Source organism: Ammospiza caudacuta, chromosome 6 (genome assembly GCF_027887145.1).
Source record: "Ammospiza caudacuta isolate bAmmCau1 chromosome 6, bAmmCau1.pri, whole genome shotgun sequence".
NCBI classification, from domain to species: domain Eukaryota; kingdom Metazoa; phylum Chordata; class Aves; order Passeriformes; family Passerellidae; genus Ammospiza; species Ammospiza caudacuta.
This window is the reverse complement of record NC_080598.1, coordinates 40773798-40788007: the sequence shown is the minus strand read 5'-3', so window position 1 is coordinate 40788007 and position 14210 is coordinate 40773798. Positions and strand designations below refer to the sequence as shown.

Below are 14210 nucleotides of genomic sequence, written 5' to 3'. Positions count from 1 at the left end.
AAAATCACATTTAACAAATTTACTTTCCACTACCCTTAAATCCTTTGGGATGTAAATGTAAATTTTTTGACTAATAAATATATTTGTATTTGAGTAGTGGAAGCTATGAGATGATGATATATGGGAAAGAACCTGCAGCTCCTTTCTTATGGGTTGTTAAAACAGCTGTTACAACAATTGGCACTGCCAGTCTCTGTTTGCTCTCATTCTCACACTCTCTGTTTTAGAACTATAAATTCAAAGGTAAAGGTTTTGGTTTGTTTTATTGCTTACTTGTTTTTAATGCTATGAAACAAATGCTGGGCAGTCAAAATGATACATATACCAGTGTAGTACTGTCCTAATTCTGCAGGAGACAGCTGATACAGCTAGTCTGTACTTGCTCTTTTCCTAAGCAAAACTGTGTTTCCTACTAGTTTCTTTGAAACATACAATCTTAATTATAACTTGAATAAAGATGCTAAAACCCGAAAGCAGCAGCTCTTTCTGTACTTTAGGAAGCCATTATGTGCATAAAACCTGTCTCCTTGTTGTGTGCTTTTGTTTGTGTGTGCATTAAACAGTATCAGTTAGCTTAGTAAAAGATGTCACTTATTCCTTCAGATGTTGTCTTTTACCTCCTTAATTACTCTCAAGTGTATGAAAACTGTTAGGACAAGGATATGAGTGACTGCACTTACTTGACATTTGCTTCTTAAAAACTTCCTTAAAGCTGACAAAACAGAATGGTGCTATAGTTTTTTTTTTGGTGCTTTTTAGCACTTGCTACTACACCTTCTTGTATATTACTCTTATGGGGGTTTCTGTATTCAACTAACCTTATATATTATTAGAAAAAGTGTGCTTTTTTAATTTTGGCATTTGAAAAACATTACTTTCATTTGTGTGTCTTAAAAAGTGAATTTGCTTCTGATTCACTGATCATTGTGGGTTTTATTTTAAAAGCTGACTTCAAAGTGTTGCAGTGTTCCCCCACTGTCTCATTTGAAACAGCCATGTGCCATCCAAGGGGTAGTTTTTTCTGCTTATCATAAAGCACAAAGAGACACATTTACAACTCATCTGAGCCTTCAGGGTATCTTGTTTTTTGACTTGAAATGGGGACATAGCTGAATACCAGAGTATTATTTCTGTCAGAGTAATTAGTGCCAGCCAGATCAGAAGCTGGTGTGCAGAATGCTCAATTGAGGAGCTGTGAGAAGTGGTCTCTCCTCTCAGAGCCTCTCTAATGCCAGCCTTGGTTGGATGTAAAGGCCTGCTTTGCATTTGGGAGGAACTTTACTGGGAAGCAAAAGTGCCAATAGTTGCAGGGTTGAGGTTTTTCAGTTGGTATCCTGTAATGGTCTGGGCCTATTACATAGTAGAGTGCAGATTCTCTTCTCTTGTTTAAACTGTGTTCTTCTACTTCTCCAGCAGCAGCAGATGGAGGTACCTGGCCTGTTGCAACTCCTAATAGCTTGTATGTGTCTTTGAGCTGCTGAGATGAAGGAAAGAATTTGTTCTGGTTTGTTTCATTCTGAAGAGGAAGGGAAAAGGCTGAGGAGTATCAGGGAGTATGAGAGAAAACAGACTGGTGGAGTCACATCCTCCAGTCCCTGAGAGAAATACAGTGGATGGAAGCTTGGCAAGAGTCAGAGAAACCCTGACCCTCTCACCATCAGGGAGAAGGGGGGACCTAAAAGGTGTGGGTCAATGGAAACAGGTCCCTGCCCAGGGAGACAGGACAACTCCCCCCAGCCTCCCTTTCCTTTCAAAGTGGCCTTGCAGAAAATGTATGAAGGTCTGCAATATCAGGGTCAGACAGAAAATAGTGGGGATGAAGTTCTCTCTTGGAGCTTGCCCAGAACAAGTCAGTCAGCCAGATGGATCAAAACTTTGGGTGTTAAGAAAGAAAGAAAGGTGATTGTAGGTGATTTCCTTTGCAGGGAAACTGAGGGCCCCATATGCCGGCTGGATCCATTCCACAGGCAAGTCTGCTGCATCCTTGGGACTTGGGTAAGGGATGTCATCAGGAGACTCCCAGGACTAATTGAGCCCTCTGATTATTACTGACTTCTAGTTGTGCAGGTTGGCAGTGACAAGGTTGATGAGAGAAGTCTCATGGCAGTCAAAAAGAACTTCAGGGCACTAGGGCAACAGATTGAAAGAACAAGAGCACAGGTGGTGTTTTCCTCAAATCCTTTGGTAGCAGGGAGGAAAATGGTGAAAGGAACAGGATAACTCACCTGATCAACACGTGGCTTAAAGGCCATCAGTGGTGTTTTGGCTTTTGCAATCATGGGACAGTTTCTATGGCACCAGGCCGGCTGTAGACAAATGGGGTTTGCCTGTCTAAAAGTCCCTGAGTTGGCAGGGGTGATTGAAAAGGCTTAAAATTAGGTTTGAAGGAGGAAAGGGATAAGACCAGGCTTGCCAGCATTGGGGGTGAAATCAGTAGCCTAGCTGAAGTGCATCTATATTATACTGACTCTGAAATGTGTGAGCCATATTGGAACATGCAGTGTTAGGGAGATGAGCCAGGGTCTCCTAAGGTATTATAAACCAAAAGGGAAACCACCAGAGAATTATCTCTAAGGAATTCAGGGGTGTGCTCCTCTAGGAAGGTGACACAGCTGACAGCCCAGCTGAGGGTGCCTTGCATCAAAGCACACAGCATCAGCAGCAAACAGTAGTTGGAAAGCATTTTGCTGCTAGAAAGCTATGACCTTGTTACCATTACTGAAATATGGTGGGACAAATCCCATGACTGGACTGTGACCATTGATGGCTACAGGCTGTTCAGAAGAGATGGGAGGAAGAGAGGAGGAGGGGTTGCCCCCTTCATCAAGAGGTGGAATGAGTGTAAAGAGCTGTCTGTGAAGAACAGCCATGAGCAGGTTGAAAGCCTGTGGGTAAAAATCAGACACTGAGGCAACAAAAGGAAGCAAGGTTGGTAACAAAGGTTGGTAACTGCTACAGACAAGGTGTCTGTATTGACAAAGCCTTATTGCTTTGTCAGGAACTATTGCTGACTACAGGAACCATTGCACTCACGGGCTCTTGTCCTTCTTGGGGCCTTCAACCGCCCTGACATCTGCTGGAAAATAGCACAGTGGCCTGGCTGAGTAGGGACCTGATGTTCAAACTAAAGAGAAAGAAGCAAATACACAGACAGACAAAGACAGGACTGACAGGTGACCTGGGAAGAGCAAGGCAAAGCTGGAATTGAACCTTGCAGGGGATGCAAATAACAGAAAGAGCTTTAACACATGCATTAACCAGAAAAGGAAGGTCAAGAGGGTGTAACCCCCCGATAAACAGTGCTGGAAAGCTGGTGACAATGGATGAGTAGAAGGCTGAGGTAATCAAAAACTTATTTGCCTTGGTCTTCAATGGCAGCCCCTCTTCTCCCACCTCTTGAGTAGATGGACAGCTCTCCAGCCTCCTCTGCATTTATTTGTGGTCAGTGTTTATAACTTGCATATGTCCTAACTCTCATCCATCCTTCAGTGAGCTGCTTAAAGTAGGTAATAATGATACAAGTTTACCCAGCATTTCACATTGGTTTAGGGATTTTGGTGGTTTTTTTTTTTTAATGTATATTCTTTTGTTTAGTTTTTTATTAGGTAGTTGAATCCAGTTTCATGACAATTAATAAATGAAAGTGATTGCCAGAGCAGCAAAAAGCAAGCACCATGTATGTGGCTGGAAAGAGGAGTGGCAAAGGAAGATCTTCCCATTTGACAGGAGCTGTTAAGTCATCTCTGCATCTTGTGGAGCAGCAGCCTAGGCTGCAAGTGCAGTTTGCTTTTGTATACCTTCAATCTACTTCAGCTTTCTTAGAGTCCTGGGAGGGACAAGGTTCGGTCAGACTTTAGTTTTCTGTTAGATGTAGGCTCTTCTAAGCACAGCCCAGAATAGTTTCTGCAGAAGGAGACTGAGTTTGGGTTTCCTAGGAACTGTCCTGTGCCCCAGTCTGTAGTCCCTAGCCCTTGGGTTGCTGGAGTTAGTTCTGTTCTTTTGCATGTGCAGCTGACCAACCCTACACAACATTCATGGAAATCAATGGAAATTCTCAGACTTCATTTGAGAGAGAAGATACATTTTAAAAATAAATTATGTTTGTGATACTGAACTCTGGCTTTGTGTTGAAAACCTTTGGACTCCTGTGTTGTTCTTTGTTGTTTTGGGATTTTTAAAAGAATAAAGATAAAACCATAAGGCTAAGCGTTTATTTGAACCCTTACCATAACAGACCTCAAAGATCTTAGTTTCTGAGCCTAACAAAAATTAGATCTGTAATCATGAGGCCATCCTTTCAATGAGCCAGAAGACTCCACTGTGGATAACAGCCTGTAGTGCAGAAATAGGTAAGCAAAATTGTTTTAAGTAGTGTCTGAGCTAGAGTTGCTGGGACTGTTGTGTGCAAGTTCCTAATGGTTCTATTCTCAATTTATTTTGAAAGCCTTTGAGATTCACTCAGTGTGACTGTAATCTTTATTGTAATTTGAAGAAAGTGCTTCCTGACTGATGGGGATAGTTGGGGTACATATTTATGTTGATGCTGCTGTCTTTTTAGATTGAGTTGCCCCCAAATGTTATTTTATGGGAATAGTGAGCATGGTTTGACATAAGCTGGGTAAAGATCTTGAAGTATCTTTTTTAGGAAGTAATTCTCAAGTAGTATGTGTCATTTAAATGTCTTGCTTCAGCTTTCAGCTATGTTGTTTTATGTGCCTTATATTATAAAATAAGAGTTGTAGTGAGTGAACTCAGGGAATTGTTAGGTTATTGAGAAGAGCAGACCACTTGCACTAGAAACTGTTTTTGCCACTTAGTCCAGGGAATTGATGCTATTAGCCATGACTTGACTACAAGCTAAAAAAATCATTCATAGATTATTTCTTTAATGCCAGAAGGAATGGTTGCATCACTGTCTTTAATCTCCTGTCCATCAGTAAGCATTAAATTGCACAGGATTGTGCTTTTATTGCACCAGGTAATGTTTCACTTGATTCCTTCCCCAAAGGTTTCTGGTAATGATTTGAACGGCATAGAAGATGGAGTATCACTTCCCTTCTGAGATAGCTTAGTCTGTTAGTCATTCTTCCTGCTGAAAAATAAAGGGGAAAGGGGCGGGAGTGGAATGCAGCTGTTATTGGGGATTTGGCTGCTTATTGAATCAAGCGTATAGAATATGTAATTGCCATTCTTAGAAAAAGAGATGCGATGCCCTGTAAATGACGGGGCGCTCGATGGATGAGCAGGTAAAGCCAGAGTTGGAAAGCCCCTCGGTGAGTGGAACATGAACATGAAGTGTTTTTGTGCCGTGGCACGGCCCGGGCCGGGCGTGCGCTGAGGCCGCTTTGTCAGCGGGGGCCGCGCCGTGTGCGCCCCCCCTGGTGGGGAGCGCCGGAACTGCACCAGCGTGTGGCAGCCTCCGCTGGGCTCCGTGAGAAACTAAGGTGTGGCTTCATCCGAGTTGGACTCACTAGGAAATGTAGTTCATAATCTCAAACAAGACTAATTCCACTAAGAAGCCTTTTTTTAGGAGACGATCTTTATTGGATTTTAAAAAACCCAGCCTAATAATAAACATGCTGTCATGCAGTTGGGTCCATATTATTTAAAATGAAGAGGTAACTGTGATGTTCCTAATATTGGAAAACCAAGTTACTAGTAATAGACTTTACTTATAGGGCTCAGAGTCTGGTGTGGACCAGGCCTTAATAAGCCTTGTTGGACTTGCATTGACTTTGTGAGCAGTCACCAGGTTCTACCTCCACTATACTTGGACACTCTCGGTTCTTCACACAGAATCCATCTAGATTTTTTACAGTTAATAAGCTTGGTCTCCACTGTCTGGGAAGACGTGTCTTCCAGGCCAGCCAGCTTTGGAAACATACAGGCTGCATTGGGAATGGCAGTGTGCCTGTGGCCAGCAAGTAGGCTCAGGCTGCCTCTGCATGCAAGCAGCTCTCGTGTCCCCATGGACACTGTAAGCACTGGTCATATTGTTGTCTCTAGGAGTATATAAGGATGTAAATAGTCTTGATGGTTTTTTTTAATGAAATTATTTTCATATTTTTTAAATAACGTGCTGGAGCATCTTGGACCTTCCTTCCTATTGGAGGGAGCAGCTACAGGGTCTAACTGCTTACTGATCCTTGATAATGTCACAAGAATACTACCTAGGATATTTTAATGTCTTTACATTATTTTAATTCTTTGGGGTTTTCTCAAGCTACCAGCATCTTATCTTTCTCTTTTCTCTATCCCCAGTCTTTTCCATGTCTGCAAGTTTTCAGCAGTACTGTCTGCTTGCAGAAAGATGTGTTCAAGAAATATTTTGACATTGCTTGCTTTTTGCCAATGTTCAGTTCAGAAAGAAAAACATTTAGATTTTGTCATGGATTTTGTGAGGTTTATTTGTTTTTAGCCTAAGTGTGACATAACTAGTTCAAGCCCAGAACTTGATGTATTCTTCATTTTACATATTTCAAGTGGGACAGCTTGGTGCCCTGAGAAGAAAATTATGTGTTCTTTTCCTCCATGCTTTGAGCTTTTAGTGGTAGAATGTGACAACATCCATTGGCTACAGCAGTTAATTTTCATTAATCAGACAAGGCTTTTGGATGTTAAACTAAATAATAGGAACCATGGAATTCTAGAAAGGGGTGAAAGTTAGTGGTTAAGAACCAGCTACAGTACAGTTACCCAGCATGAAGTGTTGATTAATCATACTTTTTGATATGTAGTTAATTCTCTCTTTTATAACTAGCATTCAGGATGGCAAAGGAATAGGCTTGTTTTTCCAATTGTGTGCATGCCAGATGGAGCCTTAATATGTGTCAGCAGATAAATGGGCCATTATTAAGATTAGATGCATAATGATCATTTCAGCCTTGTTTATTTAGGTCATCAACAGTAGTAGATTATGATCTCTTACAAGTAAAAATACTTTGGGATCTCAAAATATTTTGCTTTTCTTAGAATGCTGTGAAAATAACATAGGAGTTTTGTTGTCTAGTTTTAAAGTAATGCATTAAGTTAACTTTTTTAGTTTACTTAAATGAGAACTGAAGAAAAACCTCAGAACCACAAGTAACTTGATTTGTTTCCAGAGAAGTGAAGCTGATGGCTGTGTAAGCAGATTAATTTGTCCATTTATTAGATGGTGCTTACAAAATTAATATTTTACCTAGTATTTCAGTTCAAGGCTCTTGGTTACTTACTTAGTAGACAGTACAATGTTCAGTTATGTATGTATTCTTAAAATAACATCCGCTACAACTTTAGACTCCTTGTACTAGTGAAAGACTTTTGCCATTAATAAATGTCTGTGTTTTATTGCAGGTTGCAGTGTAAGGTTTTGGAAGTCATAGCTCCAGCCCATCACAATGGAATGGCGAATGGGCACACCAGCAGTGCTGATGGGGACACCATTGTCATCAGCGACAGTGACGACTCAGAAACGCACAACAGCTCTGCACAAAACGGGTACAGGATATTTTTACTGTGTGTCATTCTGACTGGCTGGGAAGGAGATTAAAGCCAGATGTGTCAGAGTCTGACTGAAACAAATTACTTGATCTGTATGGGTTGTGAGCGTTCAGACAGCTGAAGGTGACAAGCTGAACCTTCAGGGGTGCAGGCTCTGCTAACGCACCAGAAAACTGCATTATGAGAAGGGCAATACCTACAGGTTAATCGTTGTTTATCACTTTGCAGTGACTGGTTTTGCTGAGCGATGGTGGAAGAGCTGTGTGTACCTCTTGGTGGTTCTCTGTGCTGGCACATCTGTGCTGCTGTAGCAGAAAGTGCAGCGTGTGCTGCAGTTGTGCAGTTTTGGTATCACTTCGCTTCCAGTATGGGGCTCAGAGTTGAGATTACTCTATGACAGGACACGCTGTTACTGGAGCTCTCTGAAAAGTTTTCCCAGAGACTTGTTGTGTCAAAAAACCCAAAAACATAACAAGCTTACTTCATTGTGCATGTGTCCATATAAATATATCATTGTATTTGATGGATTTGGTTATGATGTTAGGTGCAGTGAAACTGTGTGTCTTGTCTTGAGGAACTTTCTGTGGGCTGGAGTAGCCTAATAACATTGAATAGGAGATCTTCTTGGTTGTAACTGCGTTGTTTATTGTGTTGGACTGTTCCCTTAGTGAGCAGTAATTGAGCCTATCCTAGCAGTATAATGAGAAGAAAGACTTCTGTGTTTCATAGGCATGATGATGAAAGAGGAGTGTTTGAAGTGGGCCCTAATCTAGCATCTAGCAACACAGAGGCTTTGCCTGAACTGTTACTGACTTTAAGATGTCACATGGATGCAGAAGTTAATCTTGTTGATTGCTTTATGATGAAGTCATGTCCTGACATGCCTAGAATAACTAGGGTAGAGCTCCTCACTTGGTTAAGAAAATAACATGGGATAAATAATTTTTAAATTTCTTTGCTGTCTCTTGAAGGCAGTGTCTAAGTTGTTCATGAAGATGTCCTATGTATTTGAAAAAATAAATGCATTTTCAGTATTCCAAAAGGCATGTGGCATTTGAAAGGAGGTTATTGGAATTAGGCAAGCATGCACAGAGCTGACTGTAGGATTGATCCATTATACTGCTGTCACTTCTGTGCATGCAGAGCTGGTGGTAAGACTAAGTCTTGTACTCCCAGTCAATCTGTTGTTCTCCCCAGCTGATTACTTATTTTGACAGTGCAGAGAAGGGAGGGAAAATGATTTCTTTCTCTTAGAAGGGGAGTTCTTGTGAGAATATACGGTATTCTGGGACATATCTAACATTGATGCTGCAAGTTAAATTGCAAACCTCTTGTGTCTTTAAAATGCTTACTGTAACTTTTAAGTGAGTCTGTTTATAACAAATGTTAGAGTATAGTAACAGTAATTTTCTAGATATATTCTGGGTATATGCAGACTTGAAAAGTGTTATTTGCAGTATGTGTAAAACCGATCTGTAAGTAGAGCATTGTCATGAATTTTTGTATGCTAGCATATAAGATTCTTTAAACCATTGCTCAAAACGATGAAATCCCACTGAACTGAATGACATGGTTTTGTATCCCTAGTCCTTCAGAGATTATATTTTGCTGTTTATAGGGAGACTTGTATGTGGAGAGTATGGATGTTAGTCACCTTGGGACCAATGTCAAATCGATGTGTGCAGGACAGCTCTGCCTCAGCCTGCACACAAATCTGCAGGTTTTGAGACCGTCTTTGTGCAAAGCTGCAGTGCTGTTAAACAATGGTACAGCAGATGCTCAGGGTGTTTGTGAGGGAGGGGGAGGGGAGCACAGCACAGATTGATGGGCCATCTGCAAATATTTTTCCTAAAGAATCTGTAAGGCTGGAGAATCTTAACTGAAAATAGATGTCATTAGAGATCTCAGCCTTTCTGTGACCCTACTCCTCCTGTCTGTGTGGGGCAGAAATAGCTGTGTAGTCGGTACAAATGTTGCTGCTGACCTTTTCTGTTGTGTTCTTCAGTAAAAGTTGGGGTGGTACAGGAAGAAAGAGGCTATGATGCTCTTACTTTCCCTCAGAAAAACAGGCTGTGCTCTAAGGCCTGGCTTACATAGCAAAAGGTAGCAAATTTTCTGAGTTCTTAAAACATTTCTGCTATGCCCTGGGAGCCTCTGGTACCATAGGATAGTGGTCACATGGAATAGTAGTGTTCACACCTTAAACTGATAGGCTTTTAAAGGTAAGGTTGAATTCTTGTGTTGGCTTTAGCACTCAGCAGCAGCCTGGAGGTTTGGGGGCTTTTGCTGCCAAATGCAGACAATTCAGCTGCAACTTAATTATTCATGTCATTCCTTTTGTCAGGGCTGTGAGTAGTGTGAATCATCAAGCATCATCAGAAATACTAGAAAAAAAATTATTGGTTTGCTGGCTGGTTTATGGCAGTAAATTTCGGTGTTTGTTCAGTTTGAATTGAAGATTAATTTTGGGGAAGGGCTAATTGTTTCTGCAAGTTTGGGGATATAAGAGGTAACAGTTTTTGGAAATAATGTCAGTGTAACCTTACCATCCAGGCCTTTTACCATCTTCAAATGAGTTTTTAAATTTATTTGGAGGAAAAAAATTATTCACTGGATACATTAAAATGTGGGCATAGCTTGTCATTAAAGCTATATAATATCTTCAGTACAGTAAAATCTTTCTTCATCTGTAATTATTATCTTTCCTTTCTTCCTCTCTCATTTCTACATTGCTTGAATCCAAGAATAATGATGATGGGTAGTCCTCTTTTTATGTTATAAGGAAAAACCAAAGTACCTGGATCAAAGGCACCTTAAAATCTGCACCAAAAAGTTAAAAGTCAGTTGTCTTGTCCCTAGAATGTTCTTAACCGTCTTCAGGTTGCTCTGTTTTGTTGTTGAAAATACTTGCAGAAAATATTTGCAATTCCAAGTGGACGGTTGTTGTTATTGCTCAGTACAGAGTTCCTTGTCAGTGGCACCCGTCAGAGATGTCAGAGGCAGCCGTGCCTTGGGGATCAGTTTGCTGACAGGTTACCTGTGCAAGGCTTGCACTGGAGCGTGATGAGACCATAAATGATTGTGTTACTTACCTAGCATTCTTCAAAGGAGTTTTGTCCATTCCCAAATTGAGTGAAAGGGAAAAAAGCCACTGCCTTTTTTCGGGAAAAGTGGGACAGCAGTCATTTTAGCACTTTTGGACAACATTCTGGATCCTCCAACTTCAGTATTTTTTGGTGCAATTTTTCGGTTTTTGTTAAATACAGTAAGATACAGGTAGCTGTGGCAAGACTCAGACCAGATGGTGCAGATCAAGGTAATTCAGGAGGATAAGGTTGAAGGAGCAGGGTTTATTTAGCCTGGAGAAAAGGAGGTTCAGGAGGGACTTTAGCACCCCCTACAACCACCTGAAACGAGGGTGTAGTTGGTCTCTTCTCCCAGGTTGCAAGTGACAGGATGAAGTGGCCTCAAATTGTGCCAGGGAAAGTTTATATTGGATAATAGGAAAAATTTCTCCACTGAAACATCAGGCATTGGAATAGGCTGCTCAGGGATGTCATGAAATCATCATCCCTGGGAGTGTTCAAAAAGCCATGTGGATGTGGCACTTGAAAATGTGATTTAGTGGTGAGCATGATGGGGCCAGGTTGGTAGCTGGACTCAGTCCTAGAGGCCTTTTCCAACATTAACAATTCCATGGTTCTAAGGTCTCAGGGGTTACTTGGTACTGCTCCCTTAGTACTGTGCTGTCAGAGTGTAGCATAGCTGTAGTGTAAGAAGAAATTTATGTTCAGGTCATGTGGGCAACATGCCAAAGTAATTGAAGGCCTGATGAGATTATTACCTGTCAGTGGTTATTATTACCTGTCAGTGGTTCACTATAACCTTACTAAAAATGCAAGATTCTCACACAGGTACTAACCACACTCACTTGACTGCAGTAGAAACTAGTGTGATATGGGTGAGTCAGTTGTAGTTTTTACCTACTAAGTTACAAAATACTCTGTGTTTTTTCCTCTGGATTTGTGTGTCAGAGCTGTGCTGAGAAGATTTTTTGTAAGGGATCTCTGCAGTGAAGTGGATCTAACCCTTGCTAACTCTAATGTGTTTTATATAATGCTTTACAAAATAAAATATAAGCAAAAATAACAATATTTTTATGCTAAAGCTGCTCGATAATCTATATAATTTTTAAAGCTTGCTTTGTGTATTGAATTACCTTTTTCTTCCTCTTTTGCACTAAGCAAAATTTTTACTCTAAATTTGGCAGAGGATGTCGGGAATATATTTACTTCTTTGGATAATATCTAGAAACTCAGAAACTAAGCAGAAAAAATTAGTGTGTTTTGAAATTACATTTGGGCTATTATATATGATTCACTGAAATTGAAAAATATTTACACAAACTAAGAAGAAAAGATTAATGATGAAGAATTGAAAATTTTATTATTCTTTGGGCCCTGAATTTGATTGCAGACAGTATTGAAGCTTAGAACCTATTCAAAATGTATAAATAAGCTGATATACTTTTGGTTTCATATTGGTACTCTGATGGCTTTTATTTTGTATCTGAACATTATCTGTTTGGGCTGTTCTTCAGCTTACTAGTCAAAGGCCTGGAAAGGCAATGGTGTGTGATGAGGTGCAAGTTTGTCTTTCATACTATCCAAAAATTCCTGTGAACAGCCTTCATTACTTTAGCTTTCCTGTCTTGAGACTGAAGGTGGTCATGGAAGACCAAGTCATGGTATGACCAGAATATGAAGGCTCTTCTAACAAACTTAAGTAAATATGTTAAAATCTTGCCAGTGGATATACTGGATTATAGTTGATCTGTGTTTTGCTAATATGAATGGCTGGGTGGACTTTTTTTCTGTTGTATTTCTTAAACTGTGTTTGGTCTGACTGACTTAACTTTAGACTTCAGCTGTGATGTGCATGAAGTCTCATGCAAGACACTGCACGGAAATCACAGCACTTACCTGTAGGTCTAGTAGATACGTTGCTGTTTCCAAGTCTGTCTTTTTTTGTCAGTCCATTTATTATTAACTATGCTGATAATTTAATCATTATAAACTATTTTTCTTGAGAACTTTGCAAATTAGTCTCGTCTGAAATGTCACTAATGGTGAATAAGTACTGTTTTGTTTAATCTGTAGTTAATAATGTATTTATTAGACATTGGAAAGTTAGCATTTCTTGAATCTCTCTTTCACAGAGTTAGTGGGGAAAAACAAGAATTGTAGCAAATTTTATTTTCAGAGCATTGCAAAGTACAGTTCTCAACATCATGTGCATGTTTTTCACAAGGCTAAAGAACAGCAAGTGATGTACTGGTTTATTTTTTCAAACTCCACCTGAAAGAATTTTGTAAATGCTGGAAGGAGTGACAATGATGAAATGCATAGTTTTAAATCTCCTAGTTCATCTACATAGCTGCTTCAACTTTCCTTCTTGATGAAATAAGACGATGACTGAATTCTTCCTTACAAAGCAGTACAAGTCTTGATTACAAATTGTCACCTCAGGAGAAGTTAGTTCTGTTGTTTAATGCCAAAATGCAACATTATTATTTAAATAAAGTCTTATTAGTTCAGCTCTGTTCATAAATACACTGCTCTTCTTAAAGCATAAAGAGCCCCTCTCTTTCTTGTAAAGGAGTGAATTTTGGTAGCACACCAGACCTGGGTGTTATCCACCTAGGAAGAGATGTAACAAAACAGTAAATGTTATGTTAAAACTGAAGAAATATTTTCCAAGTGGGGGGAAAACATCCAGGTCTCTGTAGGAATACCTGTAAAAGGGAAGTGCACTTTGGCTAGTAAAGCATGTAACCTGGTGAGCATTTATTTTGAAGTGTAGATATTTATGGTTTCTGTTACTTCCTGTTATTTTATGCTATTGGTAAAGTGTTTGATTTGGTTTTTTTTCCTAAAGTGTTACTTCGGAAAAATATTTTAGGTGTTTTTTACTTGTTTTGTAACACAATTGGTAGATCAAGGACTGCTGGTTTTATTAATTTTATTTATTTCTGTCCTTTGGACTCCTTTCTCACCATCTTTTTCTCCTTTTTCCTGTCTTCCTGTTACCATCATGAGCACTTGAGAGTATTAAGGAGACAATTTTCTGAAGTGTAGGGATGTATCATTACTTGTCTCTCTCTCTCTTTCTTCCTTCCCTTCTTACCTTCCATTTCCTTGCTAAGAAAAATCCCTCATTGTTCTTCCTGTTTCTTGCAGGAACTGCTTTTAATGCAGATTTAAATATAGTAGCACAAAAGTTGGCATAAATTAATGAGCCCTCTTTGGTCCTGGTGGAAGTTACAAATTGGCTATTTTTAAGAAGTCCATTGTATAGGCATATAAATATATTAAATGTGTAAAATATGGGGCTGATGATATGTGAATGTAAACTTCTAATTTTTAATTTTTTTTTTCCTAGGGAGAAGAAAGCCATAATTGATCCTTCTTTGTTCAAATACAAAGTCCAACCTATTAAAAAACACCTATATGAAGCTGTTATTGTTAAAGCATCTCAACTAAGGTAAAAATTAGTATGCGGAAGTTAAAACTATACTTTATAACTGTGAATTGTATACGATTTTTTGATGTAAAATGACGTTTTAAAACAATGTTAGAGCTGTTAATTAAAAGCACTGGAACAGAATACTGTAATACAGACCTTCTGTATCAAGGATTCCAAGCTTTGCTAGCATTAACACAGGTACC

At 39.6% G+C, this 14210-nt stretch overlaps 1 protein-coding gene across 2 annotated transcripts in view; it reads left to right on the top strand.

Annotated features, from left to right (window-relative positions):
* Window positions 1-14210, top strand: part of BAZ1A (bromodomain adjacent to zinc finger domain 1A) — a 63653-nt gene that overhangs the window by 13408 nt on the left and 36035 nt on the right. For both annotated transcript variants that reach the window (XM_058806201.1, XM_058806199.1), the window contains exons 4-5: window positions 7336-7479; window positions 13924-14025. In XM_058806201.1, coding sequence (XP_058662184.1) covers window positions 7336-7479; window positions 13924-14025 — 246 coding nt within the window. The remainder of the gene's footprint in view (window positions 1-7335; window positions 7480-13923; window positions 14026-14210) is intronic.